The 21,978-nt window shown below is 37.9% G+C and overlaps 1 protein-coding gene across 1 annotated transcript in view; it reads right to left on the bottom strand.

Moving 5' to 3' along the window:
- Positions 1-1,606: 1,606 nt before the first annotated feature.
- LOC149542063 (outer envelope protein 64, chloroplastic-like) overlaps positions 1,607-21,978 on the bottom strand; it is a 272,009-nt gene continuing 251,637 nt past the window's right edge. The window contains exons 7-9 of the mRNA XM_089797108.1: positions 3,283-3,457; positions 2,340-2,474; positions 1,607-2,047 (exon numbers count right to left, since the gene is read on the bottom strand). Of these exons, the coding sequence (XP_089653234.1) occupies positions 1,910-2,047; positions 2,340-2,474; positions 3,283-3,457 (448 nt within the window). The 3' untranslated portion in view covers positions 1,607-1,909. The remainder of the gene's footprint in view (positions 2,048-2,339; positions 2,475-3,282; positions 3,458-21,978) is intronic.

Below are 21,978 nucleotides of genomic sequence, written 5' to 3'. Positions count from 1 at the left end.
TATAACGTTGCCCACAAACATTGACATCTTTGAGGCCTACTATGTCCCTATCGCCCCAATTTTTTTTTGCCATCTAAATTGTCTTAAAAGTGAGTTCTTATCAAAGGAACCTTGGAGAAATCCTCTAATAATTTAGAAGAATAGTTAGCAATGCCAATATAATTGGTTGTTTCACCCACCTACAAGTGTAATTGGAGTCTTTGAATGAAACGCCACAAGGGTTGTTGATCCTCTTCATCACTCATGTTGCGAGAAGGAAAAAATCAAATTAACACTGCAAATAATGAAATTTATGACCATAAATGTCATAATATCATTAAATAATAAATTATGAGAAAGGTCAAGACACAATTTTGTTTCTTTACTAGTGTAGAAGTATTGGATACACAAAAAAAAATGAATCCTTATTTTGCAACCTTTACCAACCAACAATCCCCCTTTTATTTTCTCACTAAAGGTTGCATGAAGCATACTGATATAAAGATGCACAAAAGGTTAAATTCTAATATGATTTGTAAATTTAATTATTAATTAAATATTGATCCAAATTTTTAAAAAAATATCTGATAAATAACTTTAAACACCTAATTATTCTTATTATTAAATTAAAAAACATTGAAATTTATCATTTTGTAATCAAAGGCCAAAGCTTAACTTGAGGTTTGAAGAATGCATTCCGTCAATTGCTTTCCTCTTGCTCTTACACTCTCTCTTCCTATCCTATTCACTTGCAATCTTTCTCACTCTTGTTGATCTAGACCCTGTTGCAAGTGAAATTTGAGAGTAATTTGGAAAAGGCTTCGATTTTTGTGACAGAGGCCCGTAGGCAATTAAGGTTAGAATTTGGGGCACAAAGACCTAAAGAAGTTTTTTATTTTTTATTCAGAAAAATGACTCTTTTCAATGATTTAGTGTGGGGGAGATCTAGGAGTTTTAATGTGGTTCGCAGATACTTGGCAGTTCATTGAGTGTCTTGGGGTGTCCTAGGGAGAAGTGTTGGAAACATCCTTGGGTATACAATGGTGGTGGTGGTTAAATGGCGGTTATGTTTCCCCAAGGGGACTTGGCTCTAGAACATCCCCATCCATATAACAAATGGGTTTTATTTTCCTTTTTTTACAGGGGGACGTGTGTCCCTATGAAACATGGGACTATCTGCACCCTTCAAACAACAGAAGATGTTGCAAAACTCTACAAAATCTGCTTAAGTCAATCTTTGAAAGACAAAATGAAAAGAATTATTTTCTATGGACTATACATAAACAATAGATGATCTCAATCAACCAACCAAAAATTCACTTTGATCATAAGCTATTGCATAAATTAAATAAAAACCAGATTAAAGATTAGAAAGAATTCTCATTGAGACAACAGTTTGAAATGAACCAAAATCAAAACCAGAGTAAAGATTAGAAAGAATTCACATTAGACAACAGTTTGAAATGACTCAAAGAACTTCAGCAAAGTTTCATAGCCTGGTGAATTTGGAAGAAATGATTGAACTGAAAATCGTTCTTGCAAACTGAATGTGCAAAAATTATTATGTTGCAGACACTATGAACAATGGTCATGCCTACGTCAAAGAAAGTAAGAGAAGAAATGGAAATGAGAAACAACGGCAAGAATTAATTTATTATTATTATTTAAGTTATGATTAGAATCAAGTTAAAAGTATGTTCTAATTTATATTTTTTTAAGAAAAAAGGATAACATAATCATAAACCTTCTCAGGAACTACAATTAACTTAGCATTTATTTTAATCTGAAAATACCTGTCAGACTCTATATAACTATTTAATTTTGAAATCACCTTTACTATGATGAAATGAGACTTTAACATTCATACTTTTTCTTTAGCAATCTCTGTCATCTGTATGTTGCCATTCGTTGAAATCGCTCGTCGTATGCTTCAAACTATCTCTGCTTGTTCTTGAAGAGTAGAATATGCTGTCTTTACAGTATCAAGAAGGAAACTATCTCCACCATGCCTTGCTAGGAATGACACAGCCAAAGGAGAATTATTGTGCTGTCCTATAGGTATGCTCACCTGTCGATTTGTATATATGTGAACACAATTTAGCAACAAAAGTTTTCAATGAAGCGTTATAAGCTATGTCTCATTTCTGGTAACAGAATTTTTGAACCAACACCAGATGTGCTTATTGCATCAAGGAAACAAAAGAAGTGACTGTTCAATGATCAATCCAATGTTTTTTTTATTCGCACCTCTTAATCAAGAAGCCTAGCTGTCTCCTAGAATATTCTTTACTGAAATAAGCTTTAAACTTGCAAAAAGAAATGTACCAACAGCCAGAATCTATTTTACATTTTCATTGTACCTGACAGCATCCAGACATGCCAGCAATACTCAACAGAGTGAAAGCTCTCTTCCGGAAGTCCTCCAAGGGGTTTTCCTTCATTTTAAGTTTAGGAGGTGGACCTGGAGTTGTAGGTATAACTAGTAATCCATCATCCTGTGAACATAATACACAATAGCACAGAGATAAGAACCTTTTTAGATAGTTAAGTTGGTACTAGACAGGAATTAATTTGAATGTTACAGCAATTAAACATAGAACTATGCTCTCAAGATTTGCCTTGAAACGTCCAAATTCATCTCTTGTAACGATAGTTTGGTGAATTGTAGAATTTAAGTTGGTATTTTATCCATCCCATAAACAGTAAAAGGGAATACGTGCAATCTACTGTCAGATAACACAAGAACATAACATACGTCACAAGAAATACATGCAAGGGATTTGTGACTGGAAAGTCATGCCAGTGCTCATAGATATGCATAAATAGGTCGTGAGAAGTTTAACTGAAAACAGTAGAGCTGAAAGTCTGGTCAGTATTTTGTCACTATAAAGAAGCAGAGAGTGCCACATTTGTGTAGCAGATAAAGCATTGCAACTTATCTGCAATGCAGCAGTTGCGTACCTAATAAATATTCAGGATGGGAAGAGATATATCTTAGTAGCATTTCCAATATTGTTCTTGTCATTTACATGCTACAAACTCTAATTTGTCATGCAGTCTTTCAGAAAGTACATTACATCCTAAAAAGTAGTGAGACACTATGTCAATCCGATACAAGTTACCAAAACTAAACATTGGTCATAAAGGATGAATCATGCTCCCATATATGTAAATTTCAAACAAGCCGAAATAAAATTCACATGAATGACTTGATTAACTTCCATAAACATAAAAGCACACTCTGATAGATTATACTATTGTAGCAAGAATGATTGATCACATTTTGTAGCTACGAAATATAACCTTTAAAAGAGAGTTTATAGCTTCGCGTGCTTCTTCCCTAACGCTCAAGGAATGGTCAATATTTTCATCATCTGTATTTGTGTCAAGAGCTGCACGTACACGGTCGGATATGCCAGGTCCAAAATCAGGCTTTGCTGAAATCACCCAGTCTTCATGATTCCTTTTGAACTCATACCTACATTTCCAAACAATGACTCGCTGAGATTGGACATCTAGAAAGATAAAATAGAACAATTATTTAGAAAATGGATGAAATCTACAAGGATGTATCACATAACAAGCTGGATACTTCATGCAACTGCATTGGTTACAACAAGTTGAGTAAAATGACAAGAAAATGCACGGAAACGGTCCCATAAAATCTAAGCTACTATATTTAGCATAGGGGGGTAATGTAGATAAGTCGATATAAAAATTTGAAATATATAGCATTTATACAAATCGCCACTATGGGTATGGAGATGGGTGTGGAACATGGGTTTAAATTTGGCTAGCACGGCTTTATCTTTTCCATTGGGTTCTGAACAGCTGGGTAAATCTGTACTATATATACCTAACTATATATTATACTATATAAATTAATAAATTATTTTTATTATTCAATTAATGTCCTCTCCCCAGCCTCAATCCGTTTTGGCTTATAGAGACTTAGTTAGGTACCCAAGGGCCACAAAAGATGACATCAAAGCACTGTGTGCTAGTGACTACAAGTTCATTGGTTTCCCCATGCAATAGAGTGTTGTTATAAATGAAAAAATCATCATAACTTTCTTGTGAACTTTTGAGTAAAAACTCTCTGAATCTTTTTGTTTCATCGTCTTTATTGAACTCAAAACTTCCCTCCAAACACTAATCTTTAGATATCTAGTGAACTTCCCTTTGTTAATGACTATCTTTTTTCTGTTGGTTCCCTGAAGAATCATTCTCGAAATCAGGGAAGATCTGAAACTCATCCAATGTTTCTTCTACTTCAATTCAATCCGAACCTATTCTAGCAAAGATGAAACTTGCAATTCAGACTAAGAAAATTTTAGATGCTCGAATTTTGGCCCTTGAAGCCTCCATCTTTGCAATGGTGTTTGGTTGCATGATGGCTGGAGCCTCAGATTCGAGAACTATTGGAGACTAAAGAGTGAAGCCTATCAGAAAAAAAAGATGATAAGAAACTTGTAGAGCTGTAGAATATGACGCATCTTTAAGTGTAGTCTCCCTGGCCTCCCATGAATATGAAGAAATGAAATGAAAATTCATAAACTTTATCATTCAGAATTATTAATGATGGCAAGATTCGCTCCAAATCACCAATTGAGTTACAATTATCCTATGAGCTCTTATTGCTTGATTCAGTGCCAAAATCTTGAGGATCCATTCTATCACATTAGGGAGATAAGAACTGGCATAGAGTTTACTGCACTTGAAATTGATTTTCTCATAATATACTATTTGCTTCTATTTTCTATCTATTATCTTGAAAACATTTTGTTTGGGAAACTCAATTCCGTCTCCACACAAAACAAGGTGTAGATAGTACAAGTAAATGTGGGCAGATGAAAAGGATCCATGTGCTGTCCCTTTTCTAAAAATAAGAATTAATAACAAGTACAAAACTTGAGGAATAATGATATAATTTATTATTGCATTAATTATAATATTAACGTAATAATAGAAGAATATAACGTATTAATTAGTAAAGTATGATATAATATTATATACAATAATAAAAATCATAATTAAAATTATATATATAACAATAAAATATGATATAATCTATAATTAAATTAACTATAATATTAATATAATAATTGAAGAAAAGTAGGAGTCTATACTCTATAGCACAATGGTAACTTGTAAGCCTCTTATGTGAGAGGTCTTCGGTTAAACTCTACTTGAGCTTAACACATAATAGTAATTAATTACTATAAATAATAATAATCAATCTATTACCTATCGAAAAAAATAATAATAATCAAAGAATATATATTAATTAGTAAAGCATGATATAATATTACATCATATAAAATAATAACCAACTATATAAACAAAAATATTAAATATAAAAACTACTAAATAATATTATATATATGAAACAACATTAAATATAAAACTTATTAAACAAGATAACAAATGATATAAATAAGATAGAGAGCAACTAAGGGAAAGTCAACAGCCCCCCAACTGCATATGGCGGAATTCAGAAAGGAACGATGAAGGATGGAGGGGCGAAGATGGTGCGGGCTATCCTCCTGACAAGCAACCCGAAAGTCAAAATTTTCAAATTTTTTTCATCAGATCTGTGAAAGCACAGCGATTTTTTGGCAGATTTTGTGTTGTTTTCGGCTCTTTACAATTGAAATCAACACGAATTCACACTGAAATTCTCATAAAAAATCATTGTGTTTTCGTAATTTTGGAAAAAAGTCAAAGATGCATTTTGTTGGGAGGATAGCTACGTCCTGAGAAAACATACAAAACCCAGATGCAAGCAATGATAAGGACCAGTCAAAAGGGAATGGTATGTACAGTCAGAAATACCATCACCACAGAAAAGAATAGAAAGAACTTAAATCATCCAATCAGCACTTTTCATACACAGTCAGCAATTCATATTCCATGCAGGTAGCAGTCATACACGAGCTAAGGGACAACATCGAACAATTTCCAGACTTGGTAATATCTCTTTCAAATACCTGCTGAAGAAGCTTACGTGGCTGAAGAATCACGTGTTTAGAAGAAAATACTAAGAATTGGACATTCTTCATACTCTAAGGATATCTATCCCAATCACTTGAGGTGGTCTTAACCTGGCTGGAAAGTCATGGGTTTGTAGAAATATTAAACAAAGTCAAATATCAGACTCTATTGCCACACATTACTGGTTGGATGAATGAATGAAGATTTTTAATGACGTCTACGAGGCCATCAAAGGGACTAGGAATCACAGCCTTATAATAACTCCATATTCCTTTCCATATCTGATCTCCTGCTATGAATCTTGACAATCAAACTAGCAGTCTGTTTACTGTGCATGCTACCAGCCTTCAGGATGACCTCGTACTGTGTATGGAAGTAAAGGAAGTTTTCTCTTTTATAGTTTAAAATCTACACACTACATACATCACAGGACCCTAACAACCTCTTCAGGGGAGCCACGGGCTGAGATAGGCATAAGAACTTATATTTGAAACCATACAACATATAGGATCCTCTACTATTCCAGATCGATTCAATGTCTCAAATGTTTCAAATATGTGGTTTATATTGTCAATATTGATTGGTTAAAGGTAACTTCTTTCGAGGCATTTATAACCCATTGAAGTAAGATCAAAGACTCATAAGAGTATTAGAGTTCAACAATACAACCACCACAGAATAGTCTACAAAACTATCACACATTTGCGTTAGTCGATTCTTCCATTATCTCATCAAACTAAGGATATTAACAAGATATGCATTTATCATTTTCAATACAAATATTTACAGCACCTGGGAGATTTCACTGCAAGATATGGATGAAGTAAACTTTCTTACAATTTTGGAATGCATAACAAAGACAGAAGTCCAAATCCTAAGTGATCTCTAAAGTGGGACATAACAAACCACTGCGGGTATCAGAGGAGGGAGACGAGGGTTTGATACACAAAACATTGTCCCTCGCCTCATAGATGACACTTCAAGATATAGTTTTGATTTCAAATTGATTCATACTCATACATGGACAAAAATAAATATCATCTTCCAGGTCATTGAAATCCATTTGTGCAAATAGGGTAACTTAGAACAGAACACCGGAAACTTGCAATAAATGCATGCTCAATCATACCCTTCACACTAAACCACCTCTGAATCCTGATAGTTCTGGAAAAACAGAATATTTCTTGGCACGATAGAATGAGCTGATGCCAAAACGCAACTCAGAACTAAAGCAATCCTCAAAACCTAAAAAATGTAGATTTATGTCACCAGATTCTCTAGATCAGGGTTTTGTGCTCAAACCCACTGAGCCGGATTCAAGAGCAGCAACAGGAGCACCATGGAAGCACCTTCCCAAGTGCTCCAATTGACAGACAAAGACATCACACACCAAAAACACTATTAAAAAAGGTTTTTTAAACTCTAAAACATTAAAGTTGATGAATGTCTCAGATAAGTACTGGATTCTGTGAAAGATTTTATACTATTGTGATTCTGACAACTTAGGCTTCTATACTAAAGTTGACGAGGTAGTGTAAAGGTATATTATCTTGTATTGACTTTAGTGTTCATGGTATTAATGATGCTTTACTCTTTCTCCAAGAATAAGCCTACACAACCCATTCTTTCTTGTTCAATAGTTCTTGTAATCTTAGTGTTGGGATATGGGTTGTAAAGGTGATTTGAGATGTTAATCTGGTTCAATATTATCTACAAATTATTATTTTATTCTCGTTGAAAATATTACTCATTGGGGTTGTTAGTTGTAAATATTGTGATTGTATTTTGTTCGGAAGTTGCTGGTGTTATGTCCCAAACTAGGACTTGATTTTACCCTAAAATGTCTAACTATAATTTTGATTTCACATAGAAATGGAAACTTAGTTTAGACTTTGTAATGTTCCCTACTAGAAAGCTCCCAATTCCTAATGATTAACATACATCACTTTGCATTTAAATCAAATTGAAGCAAGAAAGAACAAATTTAATAGTTGAGAACAAATTTAATAGTTAATATACTTAAGCCCTGAATCCTTCTCTCCTAAACATCAACCCTAAGGAGGTTGGGGATTTATGTAATATTCTAGTAGGATATTATCTCACTAGCAATTGCAGACTACAATAGATAAATTATGTAATATAACCTAACTGTCGTCGGTAAATACTGTGTAGCCGACAGGGTATGTATTGGGATGTATGTTGTTGGTATCGGGAAGATTCTCGTCGGTATCGAGAAGATTCTTATTATGTAGCCGACATGTTGTATGTGGCCGACGGACCCCTTCGGGAAGGTTCCTCGGGATGTATATATATACCATCTGGGTAATCATTGTAATTATCTTATAGAAGTATAATGTAATATCTTTTGCGTATGCGAATAATATAAGAAGTTCTGCTATTCTGATCCATTGTCTGCATATATTGATTTCTTTGCCCAGTACGGTAAACACTAACAACATTAACCAGCAAATGAACTAGTAAGCTCAATAAAAGAGTCAATTTAACACTTCAAATTTGCTATTCTATTATAAACCAACAATATAATAACATGCATAAAGTCCAATCTTACAAAAAACATTAATAGTTATTTTGGAAACATATAAAAAGAACCTGTAAACCCAACGTGAACTCTGTCTTGAATCCATTGCAGTAATGAACCGAGGCTACGTCTAATCCACCAGAGATAGCCTGATGGTTTGTGTCCTTTGGTCTGAAATGGAAGACGTAAACTCTCCCAATGTTTCTCCAAGAGAAACCCAAATTCTCCAAACAAGACAATAATCCAAGCATCCTAAAAAGGAACTCGTCCTTCTTTGATGCTCAAAATGGCGACCCTTTAGTTTCCCCCTCCTATCCTTTCATCTTTTTCTTTGTTGTCACCTTTAACCCACTTTATAATATTAATTTGACCTATTTAGTAAATTTGCATTAAGCTCCCTTAAGCCAAAGCTAGCCTATCTCCTATGCGTTTGAACCCCCATCTCCAATGAGTTCATTTCAGAAGGAAGTAATGACCCCACTCCCGAGCTCCACCTTTCACCCATCATAAGCACGTAAGTTTAGAGCTAGGCCAACTACTCCAATGGCACTCATCCATAAAATGGTCATTGACACAAATAACATGAAGAAATGTAACCAAACATAGTGTAGTGATTGGTCCTTATGCAAAAGCATAGGAGGAGATGTTGCCTTTACTTAGATATTCTATAGGCCTCATGGATACAAGATCATCCACGACACCACCATCTAACAAATTTCCATCTATTAGTGGGAGATGCCTACGCCTATACCAGTAAACACCTTATTCTATCTCGATTCTAGAACTCCCCCGCCCTACTATTCTATTATTGTGGCAAGCAAATAAACTAATTGATATCTGGGATATCTGGACATTGCAAACTAATGTTGCTATAGCTGGTTGCCCATAGAATTTTATTGTTGGTCCTTGTTGAACTAAAGCAACAGACTCAATGTATCAGAGCATATGCACCAGTAGCAGATTTGTCCAGTAGCCCAGCTAGTTTCCTATCTTTCAACAACAACACCATCCCTAAAATATATGGGCTAGTAGCATCATACGTAGTAGTAGCAACACCAGTTGTTGAGTTCGATTATATATCAATTCTAATCGATAGGTACCGAATCCACCCATGGAATATATCAAATATGAATTTAACTTCAGAATTCCTAATGTCCTAAAAATGGGACATTACAAGTCCTCCCTCCTTGAGATTGCTTCTCCTCAAACAATCATGAGTTTGTAATGTTCCCGCCTGGGTATCTAAAGCTGAGCAATAGTGATGAGGTAAGATACACAGTTGTTGGGAGCATGTACAGTAGATTGGCCAACACTTATATGAGTTGTATGGTGTGTAGGAGGAGGGTTTATGGTCAAAACTGGAGCCATACAGTAGGATAGGGAAAGACTATCCATACGGACTTCCCAAGGCCATACGGTGTGTCAATGAAGTATGGTGAACAAGGGGTATACCTATATGGTAGGTAGTAAGGATGATGGCCGTATAGAAGATACATGTATGGTAGGCAGTACGGATGATGGCCGTACGGTAGAGTTATGAAGCCATACGGTGAACTTGATTGGATTTGGAGATTGTACGAAGGGTAGAGTTTCCAGAACAGAAGTGCGATTGAATGTTTGTGAGCAGCAGTTGGGGTATGGTTGGATGGACATAAACTATGAATTCTAAATTTATCCAACAAAATCAAACAAGATTGGAGATTTGAACACAAATAACTTCTATTTTAATATTTGCCAATAGATGGTGATCCGATTTGCCAGACCCGAGCAAAGTATTACATGCAACAATAGAATAGGGTGACAGTTGAATCCCACCGAAACCGGAATAGCCAAGTAGGGAAGATCTTTCACTTCCGAAATGGCGAACAATAGAGAATCCCCACTGGAATTTGCAATACAAAGAAATAATCCGAAAATACATATCTAAGGACTACCTACAAGCCGTGCTTAAATACTCGTCAGAAAGAACTTTTCGAGGGTGTACAAAGATAGCCGACGGCAACACAAGCTACAGAAACAAACAAAAAAATGGGTCCGAGATATATTAGATCAGTCGGCCCATTAACAATAGTTTGATTAATGATTTATTTTATAATGGGACAATTACAATCCTCTCGTCCCAAATTTTGCTTGTCATCAAGCAAATGCAATGCCAGATGCTGAAGAATGTGCTCACCCTCCCAAGTTGCATTGTCCAACGACAAGTATTTCCAACGCACCAAATATTCCTTCACCGTGCAGTTCTGCAGAGTCTTCTTACAAACTTCGATGATCTTGGCTGGTTCCAGAATGAACTTTCCTTCTTCATTGAGTGGTGGAAGGTCTGTGGCTACCATGATGTTCTGCCCCACGGCCTTCTTCGGGCATGAAACATGGAAGTCATTACAAATACAGCTTCCCTCCAGAAGTTCTAGCTCGTAAACGACTTCACCAATGTGACAAACTATGCGATAGGGGCCATAAAATCGTGGCTTCAATTTTTCTTTTCCCTTTTCCTTCAATGAGGATTGTCGATATGGCTGGAGCCTAAGATAAACCAAGTCACCTACTTCGAAACTTCTCTCTGTTCAGTGTCTTTTGGCATACATCTTTTGTTGATTTTGTCCCCATTGTAAGTTTTCCTTTAGGTATCATAGGATGTCCTGTCCCTCTCAAAGCCAATCCCTTGCCCTTGGTGCACGATTGTCTCCCAGCACTGTGTCGATGAAGGAGGGGTTCGTACCCATATACAACTTTGAATGGTGCCATTCCGATGGACATGTGGTACGTGGTATTGTAACAATATTCCCCTAGGTAACCTTCAACGCACTTGTTCACAATCTCTATTTGTCCATCTGTCTCAGGGTGGTAACCAGAACTCGGTGACAATTTTGTCTTTGCCAACCGAAACAATTCTGTCTAGAAAACACTGATGAATTGCTCATCTCGATCACTGACAATGTTTTGGGGTAACCTGTGCAAACGAAAGAATTCTCTAAAAAATAGATCAACAACTTGTGCAGCCTGAAAATCTAAGGAGATGGTGAAGAAATGTGCGTACTTTGTCAATCTATCAACCACCATGAAGATAAAATCTTTTCTGTTCACCTTGGGAAGTCCAATTATGAAATCAATTGAGATACTTTCCCACTTATGTTTTGGAATTGGCAAAGGTTGCAGTAACCCAACAGGTAGATTATGTTCGAATTTGTTCTTTTGGCAGACTGCACACTCTCTTACATACTACAATATGTCTCCTTTAAGTCCTTTCCATGAAAACCTCTCCCAGAGACTTTTGTAAGTTTTGGGGAAGCCCGAGTGTCCTACCAGGGGTGAGTTGTGTACTTCCTTCAAGAGTTTCTACTTCAATTTGGATTCTAGCACTAAAAATATCCTATTCTTATAGTAGATGATGTCATCCACCACTTTGTACCAATCATCCTGGGTGTTGCCATCCATTAGCTCACAGGCAAATGTGTTTTTGGAATATTCTATCAACAAATGTGCCTTCCAGTCAGCTGAAATCTAGTTTAGTGAGCAGATGACGGGTTTCCTGGACAAGGCATTTGCAACCACATTGTTCTTTCCTTTCACATATTCAATGTCAAAATCAAAAGCTTGAACCTTGCTTACCCATTTTTGTTGCCTCTAGTTCAAGTCTCGTTGCTTCAGAAAATATCTCAAACTATTGTGATTCGTACGAACGACAAACTTGGCACCCACTAGATACTGCCAAAACTTGGTTAGTGCATGTACGATGGCCAACATTTCTTTGTTGTAGATGGAATATAAGCATTTCGTTTGTGTAATCTTCCTGCTCTCATAAGGTATGGGGTGTCTATCTTGCATCAATACCGCGCCAATGCCTTCTCTAGATGCATCACATTCCAGAATGAATGGTCGAGTGAAATCAGATAATGTAAGTACAGGACAAGTGCTCATTGCCTCTTTCAGCTTATCAAAAGTGAGTTGTGCCTTTTCATTCCACTGTAAAGATCCCTTTCTTGTTAGATTTGTTAAGGGTGCACTAAGCTGAGAGAATCTTATAATGAACCTTCGGTAATAACTGCACAGTTTGAAAAACCCTTGCAAATCAGTAAGTGATTTTGGGGGAGGCTAATCAAGGATAGCCTAAATCTTCTCCTAGTGAACTTGAACTCCATATTTACCGACAACATGCCCTAGGTACAATATTTCTATCATACCAAATTCACACTTGGATTTCTTGGCGAACAAAGACTGCTCCTCTATGATCCTTAGGACTTCATCCAGATGCTTTAGGTGCTCCTCCCATGTACTGCTATAAATAAGATCATCAAAAAATGCCAATAAGTACTTATGCAATTGTTTAATGAAGATGTGATTCATGCATGATTGGAATGTAGCGGGGACATTTGTCAATCCGAACGACATTATTGGAAACTCATAATACCCATAATGACAACGAAAGGTTGTCTTTGCCACATCTTCCTCTCTCATGCAGATTTGATGGTATTCGGAATGGAGAGCTATTTTCGAAAAATAGATTGCGCTATGTAATTCATCCAACAACTCATCTATCCTTGGAATGGGATATCTATTTTTTTTCTTTTGTTCAACGCACGGTAGTCCACACACATGCACATCGTTCCGTCTGTTTTGACCAAAACCACTAATGGCGTGAAAGGGCTGGAACTGGGATGGATCCATCCTTTCTCTAGCAGTTCTTGAATTGTCATTACAATTTCATTTGTGAATTTCTTGGGATGGTAGTAAGGTGTGGTTATGACCAGCTTGGCTCCTGCTTCCAACTCAATAGTGTGTTCAAACCCTCGATGAGGTTGTATGCTAGGAGGAATGTCTATAAATTTTTTAACATGTTTACTTAAAATATTCTAGAGATCATCATCCTGGGGAGGTGTCCTTTGCCCTTATATAGGTTCTATCAAAACAAAACAATGTGCAGCCCAAGCAATGTCATTATGCCAAAAAATTGCCTCCATTCGATGTGCAGAAACTTCCTTCGGACCCTCATTTGCCATTCCACAGAGAACAGCTTTCTTTCCATCGACAACAAAAGTGAAATCCATCTTTTTGAAGCTCTGAGCATATTCATCAAGTGTCTCCATCCACTGTATGCCCAAAATAACCTCCATGTCATCAAGGTCCACTATGAAGAAATCCTTGGTCACCGTGTGATTCGCCATTGTGATACTTAGCTGAGAAACAAGGTGTGTGCAAGGTAGAAGAGTCCCTTCGACAACCTTGACTTGAAATCCTGCGTGTCTTTGTAGGTAGACCACTTCGCTTCACCAGAGATGAGTTTATGAAGTTTAGAGTTGCTTTGCTATCGAGCATCACCATAACCCTTTTTCCTTGAAGGGTTCCCCGTACAAAAAATATTGTGCACCTTAGGCTACCGGCTAGGCCGATAGTTACTCCACACTGTACCAATGTTGCATTTCTTTCTGTACGATTCAAACTAACCATGTTGGTATCATCGTGATGTTGGTTGTCTTCGACAGGCCTTTCTTCCTGTTCGTTCTCATCATTGGACACGACCTCAATGTATGGATCTTTCCTTTTCCGAGGCATTTGTGGCCAGGTTCCCAAGGTCCCTTGCAATTGAAACATAGTTTCTTCCTTCGGAGCTCCTGTCTGGTGGCTTTGTCCAACGATGGCTTCTTGGGTAGAGGTTTAATCTCTGTTTCTCAGAAACACTAACGGTTTGAAATGTGAGTAACTTCGTGAAGATGATGTTGATGATGATGCCATACTCCATGCCTTCTTAATGGCCTCCGAGAAGGTAGTAGGATTGAACTTGTTGGGTGGATATTTTTTAACCGACAGTTTTGGGTAAAAATCCAGTTGCAAAATAGGATGACCAGCCACAACGTGTGAGACCAAGTCTCTCCTACCTTAAAGGGAAGGCTCCCCCTTCTTACCATTCCTTGGATCAACTCAAGATAAGCAAGAAGTCGAGAGATTTTATAAAATGGGTGTTACCAATATCCTTTCTTCGTAACTTTCAAGAAAGAATCCACTTACTCATGGAGCGAGTAATGGGCAGGGTGAATCTCTAACTACACTTCCATCAAGAGCTGGAAACAGTGATACCGATAAACCTTCACTAACTCAAAGGCTAGATGAAAATGTACCGGTTTGGCTCTAAGTTTAGTTGTATTTCTATATGAAAAGTTTTACAATTAGGGCACAAAGACTCCTAAAAGTAAAAATATTTAACTATTTTGCGAATTAAGAAAAAAATATAAGCTACAGACAAAGCTTCTAGCTATATATTTCCACAATTGCTCCTTGTCAAAGCTTTGGCTTCAATTGCTTCTTAACTCTTTTTTATTCAATTCACAAGATACAATTACCAATAACAAAAGATAACAGTTTCAAAGACAACTTGGATGAATTATAGACGAAGCTTATAATTCACACAAATAACAATCTCACTTAATCAAAGTTAAGTCTCAAATGCTCCTCTATATTCACTTTCTCTCAAAATAGTGCTTACACAAACAAAGTTCTGCTGGCACAATTTCTCTAAAGCTCTCTTGCATAAAGATAATGATCATTTTACAATGAGGGGGCACTCCTTTATATAGGCACAAGAGTTGAGGAAAAGATGGAGGAAAAAGTGGGAGCAATTGAACCAACTTTGACCTAGTCTAACTAAAGTAGAAAATATAGGGTTACATGCAATTGCACATGCAACTCGCATTACATCCTTTTACATACATGTAACTCACATTACATGTAATTATGCTTTTTTATGTAATGCGTTCTTTACAACTACTAACATGAAATAAAAACAAAACAATAATCTTAGAGATTGTTTCTCAATGCCTTGAATTTGACAATGATGTCACGCACTGTGGGAAGATCAACAATTTTCATGGTCTTCAATATGGCTTCAACTCTCATTGCATTTGCATATGCTGATTGCACGACTTTGGAATTTGTTGTTGTAGTATCTAACAAGTGTTTTGTCAAAGATTTATACAAAACAAACTTGTTCATTTTATGTGAACCAAAATCTTTAGAATCTACATCTGCATTGATCCTGTTGGTATATTCTAAATTTACTATCTCTATTGTACTAAGATTATCAGATTCATCAGTAACATACTAACATGACATCCCATATGTTCCAAATCATAAGTAACACTTGTTTCGATTGCTTGACAATCTCCAAAGGCCACCTGCAACTTTGTGATCAGCTTCCTTAATGTCTCCTCTTTGTAACCAATGAGCCCTTGAAATTCGAAGAACATTTCACATGACGAAAGAATGTCACATGAAACCAAGGCATCCAAATCAAATCTCGCCATTTCATCCCAATCATCAAGAATTTCTTTCAAGTTATTTGCTTCTAGACTCAAAGAGGAAATTAAGTTTTGCTCCATTTCATTCATCTCTTTGACAAGCCTAAGAATTGCAAATGTCTCTGTGATGGCTCGAACTCCTTCAGAAATGATTTCTTGTATCCAAGACTTGGCAGCTTCAATTAGTCTTCTCTCTTTAGATGTTTGAGACATAACAACAATACTCTGAGAAGATTGTTTCTGGATAACCTCATTCAAATGAGAGATCTCCTATTTCAGCCAATTCTTCTTTTCCCAAAGCTCATGATTGCTTTTTGATACATTGGCTAATGCATCTTGAGCATCTTGCAAACAACCCAAACGTGATTGCTTTCCAATTTCAACCTTAGTAAACTTGTAGTCATAATGAATAAGTTCCTCAACAGGTTTATCTACCAAGGGCTCAACAACCTCAACAAATTTGGTTCTATCAGAATCGACCAAAATTCTGGAAACAATCTTATCTTTCAAAGATTTGGATTTAGTTTTCTTAATAGGAAGATTGTCAGGAGGAACAACCACTTTCCTTCTCTTTGTTGTTATTTTACTCAACCATACAGGCAGGCTGAAACTTTCATCTACAGAAGTAGGCACAGTAGAGACCATTGACATTGATCTAGACTGTCTCTCTGTAGTGACTGAGTAAGATTCACTCTGTATTGTTGAAGGCATAGGAACATGTTGAGAAAACTCCATCATGAAAAGTTCAAATCCTATCAACGATGTATCAAGTTGGGAAACTTGACCACTGGTAAGAGTCAGAAAATTTTCTAACACATTTGCTAAGTGATCATATTGTTTATGTGCGGGGATGCGAGGAGCAGCAGAAGAAATAGGAAGAGCTATGATATTAACCTCCGAGACTAGAATGGAAGGAGTGAAAATAGTGGAAAATGAATCCACATCATCATCAACCTCATGCAAAAAGGGTTCTTCATGTATAGAAGATGCATAGACTTGTGTAGGCTTTGGAGGAGATATGATCGTGATTTCCCCTTCTTTATCTGAATCTCCTTTATCAGATTTTGTTTCCAATTCTTCTTCTGAATCTGCTACTGATTCTTAAATTGGCTTAGGAACTTGAGATGATTTTGCTCCTTTTCCGCCCTTCAATTTGAATTTGAGGGAACCCTTGGCATCAGAAGATGAGGCACCATTTTTCCCTATTATCTCCAATTGTGATTTCTTGTCAGGATGACCAAAACTTCCACAATCCAAGCCCATTTTAGGATTTACTCTTTTAAGGCCTTTACTTTTCAACCATTTGTTAGTGTTTACTAGGATGGATTGAAATCTGTCTGTGATAGATGTACCTTCCTTTTGTTGGCATTGGATAGGAAAAGGGCATTTCTTATCAAAGCCGGCTTGATGGAACTCTAGATCAAGATTGTCGCCATCATCTTCAACTTAGAAATCTAAAGGGATTTCCAACATGTTAAGATCAATTATCTACTGCAAGGTTAATCTGTAGTAATCCATGTTCATGATGTCAAGTTTTGTCCCTATGTCTATCCAGATGTCTTCGATGCGATGAACATGAGTGTAGGCTCTTTGTATCTGAGAATTCATCTCTCGATAGTCAAAATCAAATGTGGCCTTGAACTTCTTCAAGGTAAACAACTACAACTCTACTTCCATATTCTTTGCTTTAGGCACAGAAATAATTGAATAATTGTCAATAGCCAATGGCTTAGTTGAGGTAGTGCCAAAACTAGACCTATGTGAAGCAAGTTGATCACTCTGCACATCCATGAGCTGTGTAATGATCTGGACTAACAATGACGAGATTTGTCAGATTTGTGTCTCTAGATTGAATGCGAATATGGCCCTATAGGATGGTCGTATGGTGGTAGGAGGCTCTTTGTGTTGGCTGTACGGTGGAGAGAGCAAATGGCAAAGATAAACACTTGACAGATCAGCCGTATGGTATTGTAAACAGGCCGTATGGATAGTGGAAAATGTTGTATGGTGTAGGGAGCCGTACAATGTCTCTGGGTTACTGATGTCGTACGGGATGAAGAATGAGTAGTACAGTGGTCTGTAGGGGAGTATGGCAATGGGGTTCGTAGGGTGTGTTTGTGAGGGATGTACAGAGTGTATTATAATGGTCGTACGTGCAAATGAAGTGGGACAGGAATGTCGTATGGGAAAGGTGTTGCAGAGAGTTATGGGGAGGAAAAATCAACCAAGCACATCAACTAGATACTACATGAAAATGCAGAGTGTACATACACAAATTGTAGACGCCAAACCAAAAGATTCGAACACACAAATTCTTCCGAATATGTTTGCTGAGAAAAAGCACTCCAATTTGCCAGATTCGAACAAGTAATACATGTAGGGACGGAGTAGGGTGAGGATTGAATCCCATTGAAATCGCTCGAGCCAAATAGGGAAGGTCTTCCACTTCCGAAATGGCGAACAATAGGAATCCCCAATAGGAATTCACAGTACAGAGAAATACAATCCAAAAGCATGCCTACAGACTACCTATGAGCCGTGCTTAAATACCTGTCGGGAAAAGCTTTCCGAGGGTGTACAAAGTTAGTTGACGACACCACAAACTATGAAAGCAAAATAAAAATGGGTCTGAGATAAAATAAATCAATCGGCCCTTTACAAAGATTAAATTATTATTTATATTATAAAGGGGACATTACAGTCCTCCTGTCCCAAAATTTGCTTGTCCTCAAGCAAGTGCAATGTTGGGTGCTAGAGGATATGCTCGACATCCAACGTTGCGTCGTCCAACGGTAGGTGTCACCAACGTACCAAGTATTCTTTCATAGTGTGGTTCTGTAGGACCTTTTCATGCACTTCAAGAATCTCAACAAGTTCTAGAATGAGCTTCCCTTCCTCATTGAGTGGTGGAAGGTCGGTAGTGACAGTGACGTTTTGCCCTATAGCCTTCTTTAGATAGGAAACATGGAAGACATTGTAAATGTGGCTACCCTCTGTAAGTTCCAGTTCGTACACTACCTCACGTTGCGACGGATCACGCGATAGGGACCGTAAAAATATGGCTTCAATTTCTCCTTACCTGTTCCTTTTAATGAAGATTGTCGGTATGGCTAAAGCCGGAGGTAGACCAAATCCCCTACTTTAAAACTCCCCTCTATCCGGTATCTTTTGGCGTACACCTTCTGTTGATTTTGTACCTACTGCATGTTCTCTTTTAAGCTTCTCCATATGTCCTGCCCCTCTTAAAGCCAATCCTTCGCCCTTGGAGCACAACTGTCACCTAGAACTGTGTCGATGAAGGAGAGGGGTTCGTGCCCATACAGAGCTTTGAATGGTGCCATCCTGATAGACATGTGATGCATCGTATTGTAGTAGTACTCCCCGAGATGGATCCATTTGACCCATGCGCATTGTTGTGCTGACACGTAGTTCCGAAGGTAGCCTTCAAGCCATTTGTTCACAATCTCAGTATGGCCGTCAGTTTGTGGGTGGTAACTCATGCTTGGTGATAACTCTGTCCCTGCTATCCAAAACAATTCTGTCCAAAAAATACTGACTAATCATCCATCCGGATCACTACTGATGTTTTAGGGTAACCCGTGTAAGCGAAAGACACCTCTGAAAAATAGATCAGCGACTTGTGTAGCTTGAAGATCCGAGGGGATGGCAAAGAAGTGTGCATACTTTGTCAATCTGTCAACCACCACGTAGATACAGTCCTTTCCGTTCACCTTGGAAAGACTTGTTATGAAGTCCCTTGATATACTTTCCCACTTATGTTTGGGAATTCGCAAAAGCTCTAACAGTCCGACAGGAAGAGTGTGTTTGGACTTGTTTTGTTGGCAAACCGTACATTCTCTCACATGCTGCAACACATCCCCTTTTAGTCCTTTCCATGAAAATGTCTCTCGAATACTTCTATAAGTTTTAAGAAAGCCGAGATGTCCAGCCAGAGGGGAGTCGTGCACTTCCTTCAAGATCTTCTACTTCACTTTGAATTTTGGCACTAGATATATCTAATCTTTATAATAAATGATATCATCCACCACCCTGTACTGATCATTGTGGATGTGACCATCCATTATCTCATAGGCAAATGTATTCTTGGAATATTCTACCAATAGTTGTGCCTTCCAGTCAGATGAGATTTGGTCTAGTGAGCAGATGGTGGGTTTTTTTGACAAGCGTCTGCAACAACATTGTTCTTCCCTTTTACATATTCAATGTCGAAATCAAAAGAATGAACTTTGCTTACCGATTTTTGTTGTTGTTCGTTCAAGTTCCGTTGCTTTAGGAAATATCTCAAACTATTGTGATCCGTACGGACGACAAACTTGGCACCAACCAGATATTGTCGGAACATGGTTAGTGCCTGTACGATGGCCAACATTTCTTTGTTGTAAATGGAATACAGGTGTTTTGTTGGTGTAAGCTTCCTGCTCTCATAGGCGATGGGGTGTTTGTCCTGCATTAGAACCGCTCTAATGCCCTCCCCAGACGCATCGCATTCCAAAATAAACGGTCGGGTGAAGTCAAGCAGTACAAGAACCAGGCAAGTGCTCATGGCCTCTTTTAGCTTATCAAAGGTGAGTTGCGCTTCTTCGTTCCACTGGAAAGCCCCTTTCTTCATCAAATCTGTTAAAGGTGCACTAAGTTGAGAAAAACCTTTGACAAATCTCCTGTAGTAACTGCACAATCCGAAGAACCCTCGTAGATTTGTGAGTGATTTTGGGGGAGGCCAGTCAAGGATTGCCTGAATCTTCTCCTGATGTACTTGAACCCCGTATTTATTGACAACATGACCCAAGTACAATATCTCCATCATACTAAACTCACATTTGGACTGCTTGGCGAACAGGGACTATTCCTCGATGATACTCAGAACTTCATTCAGGTGCTCCTCCCATGTTCTGCTATAAATAAGATCATCAAAGAATACCAATAGATACTTATGCAATTGTTTGTTGAAAATGCAGTTCATGCATGACTGAAATGTAGCAAGTGCATTGGTCAAACCGAACGGCATGACCAGGAACTCATAGTGTCCGTAGTAGTAGCAGAAAGTTGTTTTCTCCACATCTTCCCTCATTCGGATCTGATGGTATCCAAAATGGAGATCTATTTTTGAAAAATAGACTGCGCCATGTAGTTCATCTAGCAGCTCATCTATCCTTGGGATGGGGTACCTGTTCTTTATTGTTCTTTTGTTTAGCGCGCAATAGTCCACACACATGCACATCGTTCCGTCCTTTTTGACCAACGCCACAAATGACGCGAACAGGCTAGAACTGGGATGGATCCATCTTTTCTCAAGCAATTCCTGAATCGTCCGTTCGATCTCATCCTTGAATTTCTTGGAGTGGTGGTACGGTGTGGTTATGATTGGTTTTGCCCTTGATTCCAACTCTATTGTGTATTCAAACCCCTGATGCGGTGGTATGCCAGGAGGAATATCCATGAAAACCCTTTCATGCCTACTTAAAATATCCTGAAGTTCTTTATCTTGTGGAGGTGTTCGGTGCCCCTTTATAGGTTTTGCCAAGATAAAACAATGCGCAACCCACACAACGTCATCGTGTCACAAGATTGCTTCCATCCGATGCACGAAACTTCCTTCGGACCTTCATTTGCCATGCCTCGGAGGACCACCTTCTTTCCGTCAACCACAACAGTGAAGTCCATTCGCTTGAAACTTTGAGTGTACTCATCAAGCATCTCCATCCACTGAATGCCAAGAATGACTTCTATGTCAGCGAGGTCCACTATGAAAAAGTCCTCCGTCACCGTGTGGTTCGCCATTGTGATGCTCAACTGAGGAACAAGGTGCAAGGTAGGAAAGTCCCTCCGGTAACTTTGACCTGGAAGCCTGCGTGTGCTTCTTTAGGGAGACTTCTTCGCTTTACCAAGGATGAGTTTATGAAATTCAAAGTAGGTACGCTATCCAACATCACTGTGACCCTTTGTCCTTGAAGGGTACTTCGTACACGAAAAACTATGCACCTTGGACTGCCAGCCAAAGTAATGGATCCTTTGCGCTGTACCAAAGCAACAATCTTCTCCATACGGTTTAAACTAGCCATGTTGATGTCACTACTAGGTTGGATATCTTCCATTGGCATTTCTTCTTGTTCGTGTTCGTCCTCATCATTGGACACTACCTCGACGTAATGGATC

Source organism: Cupressus sempervirens, chromosome 8 (assembly GCF_028749045.1).
Source record: "Cupressus sempervirens isolate cs-2001-9-10 chromosome 8, ASM2874904v1, whole genome shotgun sequence".
NCBI lineage: Eukaryota > Viridiplantae > Streptophyta > Pinopsida > Cupressales > Cupressaceae > Cupressus > Cupressus sempervirens.
The sequence above is the reverse complement of the archived record's forward strand: the minus strand, read 5'-3'. Positions and strand labels throughout refer to the sequence as shown.